We start from the raw sequence: 12,334 nt of genomic DNA, 5'->3' as shown, positions 1-12,334 counted from the left end.
TCTGCGCCCTGTAGGCCAGAGGGTGCTCATCACAGAGGACCTGGAGGATGTGGAGGTGCGCGAGGGCTCGTCAGCCACCTTCTCCTGCCGCATCTCCCCCGCCAACTACGGGCCTGTGCAGTGGTTCCTGGATCAGACGCCCCTGCACCCCAATGAGCTCAATGAGATCCAGGCTCAGCCCGGCGGGTACCACGTGCTCACCCTTCGGCAGCTGGCTCTCAAGGACTCAGGCACCATCCACTTTGAGGCGGGAGACCAGCGGGCCTCAGCCACCCTGCAGGTCACAGGTGGGCTGTGTGCTCCGGACCGTGGGGGGCCCAGTCCATGGACTAAGGGGCAGCCGTGGGGAAGGGCAGATGTTGGCCACACACAGCACGGCCCTGGGGCTCATGGGGATGGTGCCCAGCCTGTGGACCACTGCAAGGTGGGCTGTTGGAGGGTGATTCCCCATCCCCACAGGGTGGACTGCGCTGTGCCAGGCCTGCTTCATCCCCCTGGCAGCCCATGAGTGGCCCTGGCCTGAGGGGGCAGCTGCACACCTAGCTAGGGAGCTGCTTTGTCTGCAGGAGTCCCCAAGCATCCTGTGTGTCTCTCTGTACCCCCAGAAAAGCTGAGTGTGTTCTCCCGTGAGCTCATAGACGCTACTGTCACAGAGGGGGAGGACCTGACCCTGATCTGTGACACCACCACCTCGGACAGCCCCGTGTCCTGGACCAAGGACGGGAAGGCCCTGCGGCCATCGGCTCGCTGCCAGCTGAGCCAGGAGGGCCACCGGGTCCAGCTGGTCATTACTGGAGCCACCCTGCAGGACGGTGGGCGCTACAAGTGTGAGTCTGGGGGCTCCTGGACCAGCTCCATTGTCAGGGTCCACGGTAAGTTCCTGGGCTCACACTCCATCTCGGTGGGGGGCCCTGGGACCCCAGCGTCCCCCCTCTTTCCGTCTCAGGGCTCTGCTGCTGCTGGAGGTGTCCTCCCCCGCCCCTATTGTCTCCTGAGCAGCTGCCTGCTTCTTGCTTTGTGCCTGTGTCTTGTCCTGACCCCTATGTCCCCTCCCTCGGACTTGGCTGGTCTCCCCCTGCTTGGTTAGCATGGGTTGTTTAACACATGCCACAGGCTGGGTGGTCCAGCGACAGACATGGAGAGTCTCCCCGTCCCGGGGCTGGGAAGTCCCAGGTCCAGGCATGGGCACCACCGGCTTCTCCCGGGGCCTCTCTCCGTGGCATGGACGCGCCGATTTCTCCCTGTGTCCTTGCACTGCTGTCTGTCGGTGTCTGTGTCCTCATCTCCGCCTGTGGGATTAGGTGACTCGCAGGGTCAAGCTCAACCCTGTGGCCCCTTTTACCTTAATTACCTCCGTAAAGACCCCTTGTTCAGTCACAGTTGCCCTGAGGTTCTGGGCGGTGGGGCTCCGGCCTGTGAATTTGGGGGCACACCGTTCATGCCGGTCTGCCCTTCTCTCATCTCCTGCTGGCGGCTGTGTCCCCAGCTGCCCGCAGCCATAGGGCCCTGGCTGGGATGCAGGAGGTGGGTGTGAACTGAGCGTGTGCCTGCCCACAGCACGGCCAGCACGCTTCCGGGAGGGGCTGAAGGACCTGGAGGTGCTGGAGGGTGGGGCTGCCACTCTGCGCTGCAAGCTCTCGTCTGTGGTCGCGCCCGTGGAGTGGCGCCGTGGAGAGGAGGTTCTGCGGCCTGGGCCCAAGTACAGTTTGCATCAGGAGGGCACGGTGCTCGAGCTAGTGGTCCGGCACCTGCGGCCCCAGGACAGCGGGCCATACTCCTGCTGCTTCGGGGACCAGAGGACCATGGCCACGCTCACTGTGAAGGGTAAGCAGCCCCGTCTGCCTGCCCACAAACCCCTTTTGACCCTGTGGGAGGATGAAGATGGCATTCTCTGTCGGCCCTGTTGCAGCCTCACCTGCTGAGTTCATAGGGAGAATGAGAAGCAAGGAGGCCACGGAAGGGGCCACAGCCACACTGCGCTGTGAGCTGAGCAAGGAGGCCCCCGTGGAGTGGAAGAAGGGGTCCGAGACCCTCAGAGCTGGGGACAGAGTCAGCCTGAGGCAGGATGGGACCACGTGTGAGCTGGAGATCCGTGACCTGGCCGTGGCAGATGCCGGGGAGTACTCGTGTGTGTGCGGGCAGGAGAGGACATCAGCCACGCTGACCATCATGGGTAAAGACTGCATGCAGCCAAGCAGAGCTGTGTTCTGGTGTCCAGCTGACTTTGTGATGTCCATCTGCACTCAGTCCCTATTTGTGTTTCTTCTCTCTCACATTCTCTTGGTGTTACCCTCCATCCATTACTCCATGGAATCTGCCTTGTCTCCTGGGCTGTTGTGTGAACCACGAAAAGCCAGCATCCCAGCCACTTCCCAGCCCTTGGTCACTACTGGTCCTGTTGTCCTATGGGAGCATGTCTTGTTCTCTGTCCTGTCATGTCCTGCCCCCAACAATCTCCAGAGAACCTGATGTTCTGTATCTGAATTTTCCCAGCCCTGCCTGCTGAATTCATAGGGAGACTGAGAAGCAAGGAGGCCATGGAAGGGGCCACGGCCATGCTGCACTGTGAGCTGAGCAAGGCAGCCCCTGTGGAGTGGAGGAAGGGGTCTGAGACCCTCAGAGCTGGGGACAGAGTCAGTCTGAGGCAGGATGGGACCACGTGTGAGCTGGAGATCCGTGACCTGGCTGTGGCAGATGCTGGGGAGTACTTGTGTGTGTGCGGACAGGAGAGGACATCAGCCACACTGACCATCAAAGGTGAGGACCGTGTGTGACCATGTGGAGCAGTGTCTCCATGTCCCAAACCTGTGTCAGGTCCTGTTGCTCTGCCCTGGTCACTGCATGGTCCTCCTGCTTCTCTGTGTGTCTCCTGCATCCTGCAGCATGAATCTCTAGGATCTCCTTTTGTGACACTCGTTTTGGATAAACTGCAGAGAACAAGGCCCTTCCTGCCCTCAGGGGACCACATCTAGGGGAGAGACAGGGGGAATCCCACAATACAAACAGAGATTTAGAGCCTTCTTGAGGCCTCTGAAGGGAGTATGCAGAGGAAGAGCTGGGAAGTAAGTTGAAGCTTGGCATTCAAGACAGGGATACCAGGAGGCTGATGAAGGAGGAGAGCCAGGACACACAGGCAGGGCTATGGGAGAGCTTTAGGGGGTAGAGTGTGGGTGTGGAGGGTGCATGGAGAAGAGATCTAGGTACAGAGATGAAGCAGAGGCTTGTTGGATCTGGAGTTCAGGTTTGTTGAGGTAAGTACGAAGGTTGAGGTGAGGTGAGTTGGGTGTAGAGGGTGAGGTGAGATGAGGCAGATGTGGAGGTGAGGTAGGGCGAGTGCAGAAGTGAGGTGAGGCAAGTGTGAAGGTGAGTGAAGGTGAGGGTGAGGAAGGTGAAGTGAGTCGAGGTGGGTAATGAGGTGAGACAAGGTGAGGTGGGTGAGGTGAGTCGAGGTGGGTGAGGAGGTGAGCTGATGTGGGTATGGTGGTGACCTCATGTTGGGGCTGCATGACAAGGTGAGGGGGGAGGTGAGGTTTTGGTGTAGGAGGGGGGAAGGTCAGGAGTGTCTGACCCAGGAAGACAGGTGAGTGTCCACAGTTGGGTGGGGGTCCAGGTGTGGTGACTGGCAGGTGGGTGGGCTGTGCTCGCAGCAGCCATAGGAGGGTCCAGTGGGGCATGGTATGTCCAACTGGGGTGGAGCAGGATGCACAGGGAAGGACAGGGTTGTGTCAGCTGGAGCAGGAAGGCTGTTCAGGGGTCAGGGGTGACCTGGCCATGTCCTTTGGGGGTGGGGCTGGAGGAGGCATGTGGGGGGAGCCCCTGTGCGTGGAGCCACCTCCTATGGGGCATCCCGCCTGCCATCCCCAGAGACCCTGCCTCCGATAGGCAGCCATGTTTCCAGCTTTGTGTCTGTGGCCTTTCCTTCTCTTCTGGCTTGAGTTCATGGTCTGTGTCTGTCTGACTCTCCCAGGCCTGACCACCCGCATTCACAAAGGTCCCGAGGCCTGAGCAGACCAAGGGAGGAGGGCCCACTGTGTAGGGTGGTGAGGGGCCCGAGACCCTTGGGGATGCACAGGGCCTGACCACGGTGTGGCTGGTGGCTCCTTGGGCTGGGGTCCTCAGGGGCCCTTTTGGGTCCTAATTACTTCCTGCAGGGAAGCAGATGGGAGGGCAGGATGAGGCCACCCCCAACATCCTGAAGGGCTCCAAGAGCAAAACCAGGCCTCTGTGCCACTTGAGCTGTGTGTCCAGGCACAGCATCTTTGCCATGGGAAGTGGTACCTGCCCTGCAGTCTGAGTGCCCTCTAGCCCAGGGACAGAGGACCTAGGTTGACTGGCAGCAGGTGGCCCAGAAGAGCTGTTTCTAGAAGTGCTGGTCACAAGGACACCTGCTGTAAGGTGACAGGACAGGAGGAGGGCAGCTCCTGTTTCCCTCCCAGCTGGGTGGTTCTTGCTCCCGTGGAGATAGGGTTTAAGGGACCTTTTTCATGTCTCCTTCCTTGGCTATATTTGTCAGGATCCCCAAATTGCCATGATATAGGGAGCCACTGACCGTGGTGTGATCTGAGTAGGACAACTTGTGTGGAGTAGAGGAGGGACCTGGGCCCTTGAATCTAGTCTGAAGCAGGACGGACCATGGAAGATGTGGGAAGATGTCCGCTGTGGGCACTGTGGCCATTTCTGCGTGTATGTCCATGTCCCGAGGCCTTTTGAGGATGCCAGCTTCTCTGTCTCCTTGCTGGCCTGTACCCAGGTGGCTTTAGGTCAGTCTCTCCTCCAGCCGTACACACTGGTTCTCCCATGTGTCTGAGTGTCCACACTTTGATTGCTTATTTGCTCCAGAATGTGTTTCACTGTTGAATGCCCACATCCTGACTCCTCATATTGCCCAGTCTGATGTTCTCTGTGTCACCTTGACTTTCCCCAGCCCTTCCTGCCAAGTTCACAAAAAGTCTCAAGGCTGAGGAGGCCGTGGAAGGGGCCACGGCCATGCTGCACTGTGAGCTGAGCAAGGGAGCCCCTGTGGAGTGGAGGAAGGGGTCCGAGACCCTCAGAGCTGGGGACAGAGTCAGCCTGAGGCAGGATGGGACCACGTGTGAGCTGGAGATCCGTGGCCTGGCCGTGGCAGATGCTGGAGAGTACTCGTGTGTGTGTGGGCAGGAGAAGACATCAGCCACGCTGACCATCAGGGGTAAAAACTATTTGTGGCCACGTGGGCCTCTGGCTTGGTGTCTGTGCATCATCTCCTGTCACCCCTTATTCTTTGTAGGACTTCGTGGGCATCTGTGTCTTCCCAACTGTGGTTTCTGTGTCTGTCCTGGAGCCTGTGTCCTCATTCAGCAGATGTCCTGCTGCTTGTGTCCAGTCCCTTGTGCCCCTGGTTTCTGCAAGGCCATTTTCCTCCCTCACCATCTCTGCATGTGTGTCTCATTCATGCCATGGCAACTCTGTAGTTGTCTGATCCTTGTGTGTGTACCTGTCCTGAACACAAGTTCCCCAGACAGTGTACTGTGTCTCCCTACTTCTTGGCTCCCCCTAGCCATGTTAGCTAGAGTCATACAAAATATGAGGACTAAGGAGCTACTGAAGAGGCCATGGCCACACTGAGCACAGGCCAGGCTGAGGGAAGCCACAGCTCACAGCGTATACTTTACACACCAAGCATGTGGCCCATGTCCAGTTGGGTCTGTGTCTCCTCTGTGATGTTTGTGTCCCATCTCATCCATGTACTCAGAGATGGTGATTTTGTCTGTGTCTTTCTGACACTCCCCAGCCCTGCCCGCCAAGTTCACCAAGGGCCTGAGGAAGGAAGAAGCCACGGAAGGGGCCACGGCCAGACTGCGCTGTGAGCTGAGCAAGGAGGCCCCCGTGGAGTGGAAGAAGGGGTCTGAGACCCTCAGATCTGGGGACAGAGTCAGCCTGAGGCAGGATGGGACCACGTGTGAGCTGGAGATCCGTGGCCTGGCCGTGGCAGATGCCGGGGAGTACTCGTGCGTGTGCGGGCAGGAGATGACATCAGCCACGCTGACCATCAGGGGTAAAGACCGCATGCGGCCAAGCAGAGCTGTGTTCTGACGTCTAGTTGACTTTGTGATGTCCATCTGCACTCAGTCCATGTTTGTGTTTCTTCTCTCCCACATTCTCTTGGTGTTATCCTCCATCCATTACTCCATGGAATCTGCCTTGTCTCCTGGGCTGTTGTGTGAACCACGAGAAGCCAGCATCTCAGCCACTTCCCAGCCTTTGGTCACAGCTAGTCCTGTTGTCCTTTAGGAGCCTGTCTTGTCCTCTGTCCCAGTGTAACCTGCCCCCAACATCTCCGTTCCTGTGGCTGACTCTCCCCAGTTGAGGTGGCCAGAGTCATACCAAGTGTGAGTCCTGAGGAGCCACTGAAGAGGCCATGGCCACACTGAGCACAGGCCAGGCTGAGGGAAGCCACAGCTCACAGCATATGCTCAACACACCAAGCACGTGGCCCATGTCCAGTTGGGTCTGTGTCTCCTCTGTGATGTTTGTGTCCCATCTCATCCATGTGCTCAGAGATGGTGATTTTGTCTGTGTCTTTCTGACACTCCCCAGCCCTGCCTGCCAAGTTCACCAAGGGCCTGAGGAAGGAAGAAGCCACGGAAGGGGCCACGGCCAGACTGCGCTGTGAGCTGAGCAAGGAGGCCCCTGTGGAGTGGAAGAAGGGGTCCGAGACCCTCAGATCTGGGGACAGAGTCAGCCTGAGGCAGGATGGGACCACATGTGAGCTGGAGATCTGTGGCCTGGCCGTGGCAGATGCCGGGGAGTACTCCTGTGTGTGCGGGAAGGAGAGGACATCAGCCACGCTGACCGTCAGGGGTAACAACCGTGTGTGGCCACCTGAGTAATTTCTGTCTCTCTCCCACTCTGTGTGTTCCCTGTATCTCTCAGTGTTGCTGTCACGCCAGGGCCACACGATGACCATTGTCTGGTGCACCCACAAACTCACATGAAGAACACACTGGTGTTCGTGTGTAGGCCACAGGGGTGGATGATGCAGGGACTTCATGTGAACACCAGGAGAGCTTCCCAGGGTGGTGGCACATGTTCAGGCTACGGACAAGCCCGGGCCGTGCGCCCAGATGTGGAGTTGGGAGGATGTGTGTCCTGAGCCTGATGTGTGCAGGACGAGGGTCATTGCTGGGGTTCAGAGATAAGGTGGTCAGACTGGCCAGGCCCTCTGTTGGTGACAGGGTCTGCTTGACTGTGGAGGTTGCTGGAGTGTCTGAAGTGCTCTGTCTTAGTCAGCATGGACTGTGTGACGAGCACTGCATGTGGCCACAGTCCTGGCAGCTGGAAGTCTGTGATGAAAGAGCTGGGAGCCTCTGTCCCTGGTGTACATGTACCATCTCCTCCCTGTGTCCTCACTTGGTTGTTCCTCTGTGTGTTTGCATCCTGATGCCCTCTTCTTATCAGGACACCAGTATGATTAGATAATGACCCACCCCAGTGACCTGTCTTCCCCCCATTACCTCCTGGGAGACCTTATTTTCAAATATGTTCCCATTCTGAGGTCCTGGGGGTACAACTCTAGTGTGCGAATTTACGGGTAGGACACAGCCCGTCTGTGACCCTCTGTCCTCTTGCCCCCATCCCGAAATCCATGTCCTTCTCCCATGTGGAATACATTCAGCCCGTCCCCAAGACCCCAAGGCTTTAACTGATTCCAGGGTCACCTCAGAATCCAAAGTGTGACAGCAGCACATCGTGAGGTCCGGTTGAGACTCAAGGCGGATTCCTCTCCAGCTATGAACCTGTGAAGTCAGGCCGTGCACCTCCTGATCGTAGCAGGGTGACCGGGGCAAGATACACATTCCTGCTCCAAAGGGGAGGAATGGGATGAAGGAGCGGGTCGCTGGCCCCCAGGGGCGCAAGAGCTAGCGGCGGAGACTCTTGGATTCTAAGGCTGGAGAAGGAGTCTCTGGGCCCGTGAGTGATGAGCTCGTCGCTGCAGCTGTGGGTGGCGGTGGCCTGGCCCGTGGGTGCCGTGGCAGCGCCGCAAGCTCTGAAGAGCCTGCGGTTTCTTTCTCTCCCACTGTGGAAGGATGATACGTGTGCACAGCTGGGCAGCTCATGGGCCCACCCTGTAGGAACCCCTCAAGGCTGATGGTTTCCATCATATCGGCCTTTCATCTCTGTCTGATTCAGACACAGCGGCAGATGCCCTCAACAGCCTGGTTGGTCTCCTGTGCCGTTTGCCGGAGTCTAGTTCGTCAGACCAGCCCTCTGCACATCCTTCCAGGGTGACCCTGTCTCTGTTCCCAGCTTCTACCCTGCTCTAACATTTTGCCACAAGCAGCAGGGAGAAAGGAGACTGCTCCCTCAAGTCTTTGCTTAGAGATCCTTCCGGTACACAAGGAAGTTGACTGCTCGCGAGTCCCACCTTCTCTGCAGACTCTGGGACAGCACTCAGCCAGGTTCCTTGCCACTTCCTACAAAGACCACCTTTCCTCCAAGTGTCCCATAACCTGTTCCTCATTTCCACTTTGGGCCTCACCAAATGTGCCGTGGTGTGCGTACAGACACTTCCTACCATGATCTTCTCAAGGCAATCTACACTGATTCGGCTGCCCACCGAAACCCAGCCTCTGCCCAACACCCAGTTCCAAAGCCACTTCCACGACTGAAGCTCTTGGTAACAGCAACAACCCACTCCTGAGACCAAAACTGGCATGGCTGTGCAATGGAGAAGTGGCCTCAACAGCAGAAAAGTGGAGTCTCCTAATCCTGGAGGTTGGAGTCTAGAATCCAGGCAGGGCAGGACTGGTTTCTCTGGAGGCCTCTCCATGGCTTACAGATGACTGCCTTCTCTCTGTGCCCTCACCTTGGCTGTCTCTCTCTGCATGCCTGTATCCTGATCCCCCTTTTTTGATCACCCTACCCTAGTGACCTCATTTTACCTTAATCACCTCTTTAAAGACCCCCTTCTCCAAAGGTAGCCCCAGTCTGTGGTCGTGGGGTTGGGGATCTGACATGAATTTGGGGGAAGATGAGTCCTTCCACAACGTGGTATGACCAGGATGGACACTGGTCACCTGTAACTGAGGCAGGAGAGTGAGTGTCTGGTGGGGTCTAGACAGGAACATGTGAAGTTGAGAAGGTGGGGCCTAGAGTGTGTGGGAATGGCCTCAGTGAGCCCAGGTGAGTCCAGTACTAGATGGATGCCCCTCCTGGGCTGGGAAGATTGGGATGGGAGGCAAGAGTGGAGCAGTGAATGTCATGGCCAGGAAATGTCTCCTGGGGATTTCTCCATGAGAAATGTCCATCACATCACGAACATCGGTTGTGAGCTAGAGGAGCTTGGCTTGGAGCTCCGAACAGATGAGGCCAGAGCTTAACCATATGAAAGGTTAGGGTAGGAGGACATTGAGAAGACAAGATGCCTAGAGGGAGCCAGTGCCCAGGGCAATTGCACCTCAAGGCAGGATGCCAGAGGCCCTCACAATCTCTCTCACACACACACACACACACACACACACACACACACACACACACTTACACACACAGAGGCCTGCCTATTCTCCTCTTCACTCCTTCGCTGTTCCCATCCTGAGTGTTCATGCCCCTAGTCCTCCAGAGGGGTTGATGGCTTCTGTACATCTGAATTCTGCAGCGCTGCCTGCTCAGTTCATCCAAGATCTAAAGATCAAGGAGGCCTCAGAAGGAGCCACAGCCACACTGCACTGTGAGCTGAGCAAGGAGGCCCCCGTGGAGTGGAAGAAGGGGTCCGAGACCCTCAGAGCTGGGGATAGAGTCAGCCTGAGGCAGGATGGGACCACGTGTGAGCTGGAGATCCGTGGCCTGGCCGTGGCAGATGCCGGGGAGTATGCATGCGTGTGTGGGCAGGAGAGGACATCAGCCACGCTGACCGTCATGGGTAAAGACCGCATGCGGCCAAGCAGAGCTGTGTTCTGGTGTCCAGTTGACTTTGTGATGTCCACCTGCACTCAGTCCGTGTTCATGTTTCTTCTCTCCCACATTCTCTTGGTGTTACCCTCCATCCATTAGTCCATGGAATCTGTCTTGTCTCCTGGGCTGTTGTGTGAACCACAGGAAGCCAGTATCCCAGCCACTTCCGAGCCCTTGGTCACAGCTAGTCCTATTGTCCTATGGGAGCCTGTCTTGTCTTCTGTCCCAGTGTGTCCTGCCCCCAAAATCTCCGTCCCTATGTCCGACTCTCCCCAGCTGTGGTGGCCAGAGTCACACCAAGTGTGAGTCCTGAGGAGCCACTGAAGAGGCCATGGCCACACTGAGCACAGGCCAGGCTGAGGGAAGCCACAGCTCACAGCGTATGCTCAACACACCAAGCACGTGGCCCATGTCCAGTTGGGTCTGTGTCTCCTCTGTGATGTTTGTGTCCCATCTCATCCATGTGCTCAGAGACGGTGATTTTGTCTGTGTCTTTCTGACACTCCCCAGCCCTGCCCGCCAAGTTCACCAAGGGCCTGAGGAAGGAAGAAGCCACGGAAGGGGCCACGGCCAGACTGCGCTGTGAGCTGAGCAAGGAGGCCCCCGTGGAGTGGAAGAAGGGGTCTGAGACCCTCAGATCTGGGGACAGAGTCAGCCTGAGGCAGGATGGGACCACGTGTGAGCTGGAGATCCGTGGCCTGGCCGTGGCAGATGCCGGGGAGTACTCGTGTGTGTGCGGGCAGGAGATGACATCAGCCACGCTGACCATCAGGGGTAAAGACCACGTGTGACTGTGTGGACCTGTGGCTTAGTGTCTGCATAGTGTCACCCTGTCACCACATTCTCTCTAGTAGGATTGTGGTTGTCTGTGTCTCGCTGGTGGGCTTAACTGGTTTCTCCTACCCTCCATGTCCTCATTCTATGTTTGTCCTGATGTCATGTCCAGGCTTGTGTCTTTCTACCCGGGACTACTTGTCTTCCTCAGCATCTGTGTGTTTATTAAGTCATTCATGTTGTGACCCTTTACTGTTTGTGATTCTTGTGGGTGTTCCCATCATGGACAAAGTGTCTCCAAGATAGTCTGATGTTCTCTGTGTCACCTTGACCCTCCCCAGCCCTGCCTGCCAAGTTCACAAAAAGTCTAAGGGATGAGGAGGCCACAGAAGGTGCCACAGCCATGCTGCGCTGTGAGCTGAACAAGGCAGCCCCCGTGGAGTGGAGGAAGGGGTCCGAGACCCTCAGAGCTGGGGACAGAGTCAGCCTGAGGCAGGATGGGACCACATGTGAGCTGGAGATCCTTGGTCTGGCCGTGGCAGATGCCGGGGAGTACGCATGCGTGTGTGGGCAGGAGAGGACATCAGCCACGCTGACCGTCATGGGTAAAGACCGCATGCGGCCAAGCAGAGCTGTGTTCTGGTGTCCAGTTGACTTTGTGATGTCCACCTGCACTCAGTCCGTGTTCATGTTTCTTCTCTCCCACATTCTCTTGGTGTTACCCTCCATCCATTAGTCCATGGAATCTGTCTTGTCTCCTGGGCTGTTGTGTGAACCACAGGAAGCCAGTATCCCAGCCACTTCCGAGCCCTTGGTCACAGCTAGTCCTATTGTCCTATGGGAGCCTGTCTTGTCTTCTGTCCCAGTGTGTCCTGCCCCCAAAATCTCCGTCCCTATGTCCAACTCTCCCCAGCTGTGGTGGCCAGAGTCATACCAAGTGTGAGTCCTGAGGAGCCACTGAAGAGGCCATGGCCACACTGAGCACAGGCCAGGCTGAGGGAAGCCACAGCTCACAGCGTATGCTCAACACACCAAGCACGTGGCCCATGTCCAGTTGGGTCTGTGTCTCCTCTGTGATGTTTGTGTCCCATCTCATCCATGTGCTCAGAGATGGTGATTTTGTCTGTGTCTTTCTGACACTCCCCAGCCCTGCCTGCCAAGTTCACCAAGGGCCTGAGGAAGGAAGAAGCCACGGAAGGGGCCACGGCCAGACTGCGCTGTGAGCTGAGCAAGGAGGCCCCCGTGGAGTGGAAGAAGGGGTCTGAGACCCTCAGATCTGGGGACAGAGTCAGCCTGAGGCAGGATGGGACCACGTGTGAGCTGGAGATCCGTGGCCTGGCCGTGGCAGATGCCGGGGAGTACTCGTGTGTGTGCGGGCAGGAGATGACATCAGCCACGCTGACCATCAGGGGTAAAGACCACGTGTGACTGTGTGGACCTGTGGCTTAGTGTCTGCATAGTGTCACCCTGTCACCACATTCTCTCTAGTAGGATTGTGGTTGTCTGTGTCTCGCTGGTGGGCTTAACTGGTTTCTCCTACCCTCCATGTCCTCATTCTATGTTTGTCCTGATGTCATGTCCAGGCTTGTGTCTTTCTACCCGGGACTACTTGTCTTCCTCAGCATCTGTG

The 12,334-nt window shown here is 57.3% G+C and overlaps 1 protein-coding gene across 32 annotated transcripts in view; it reads left to right on the top strand.

Moving 5' to 3' along the window:
- The window catches only part of OBSCN (obscurin, cytoskeletal calmodulin and titin-interacting RhoGEF), a 146,109-nt gene that overhangs the window by 74,419 nt on the left and 59,356 nt on the right, over positions 1 to 12,334 (top strand). For 16 of the 32 annotated variants that reach the window (XM_047729435.1, XM_047729436.1, XM_047729434.1 and 13 more), the window contains 12 exons: positions 15 to 287; positions 606 to 872; positions 1,558 to 1,824; positions 1,910 to 2,173; positions 2,494 to 2,757; positions 4,925 to 5,188; positions 5,771 to 6,034; positions 6,577 to 6,840; positions 9,635 to 9,898; positions 10,441 to 10,704; positions 11,046 to 11,309; positions 11,852 to 12,115. In XM_047729435.1, the coding sequence (XP_047585391.1) occupies positions 15 to 287; positions 606 to 872; positions 1,558 to 1,824; positions 1,910 to 2,173; positions 2,494 to 2,757; positions 4,925 to 5,188; positions 5,771 to 6,034; positions 6,577 to 6,840; positions 9,635 to 9,898; positions 10,441 to 10,704; positions 11,046 to 11,309; positions 11,852 to 12,115 (3,183 nt within the window). The remainder of the gene's footprint in view (positions 1 to 14; positions 288 to 605; positions 873 to 1,557; positions 1,825 to 1,909; positions 2,174 to 2,493; positions 2,758 to 4,924; positions 5,189 to 5,770; positions 6,035 to 6,576; positions 6,841 to 9,634; positions 9,899 to 10,440; positions 10,705 to 11,045; positions 11,310 to 11,851; positions 12,116 to 12,334) is intronic. The other 16 variants (XM_047729456.1, XM_047729447.1, XM_047729450.1 and 13 more) reach the window with 14 other exon arrangements.

This window comes from Lutra lutra, chromosome 5 (assembly GCF_902655055.1).
Source record: "Lutra lutra chromosome 5, mLutLut1.2, whole genome shotgun sequence".
In the NCBI taxonomy this organism is placed as follows: domain Eukaryota; kingdom Metazoa; phylum Chordata; class Mammalia; order Carnivora; family Mustelidae; genus Lutra; species Lutra lutra.
Note: the sequence above shows the minus strand (reverse complement) of the source record. Positions and strands in the feature narration are given on the sequence as shown.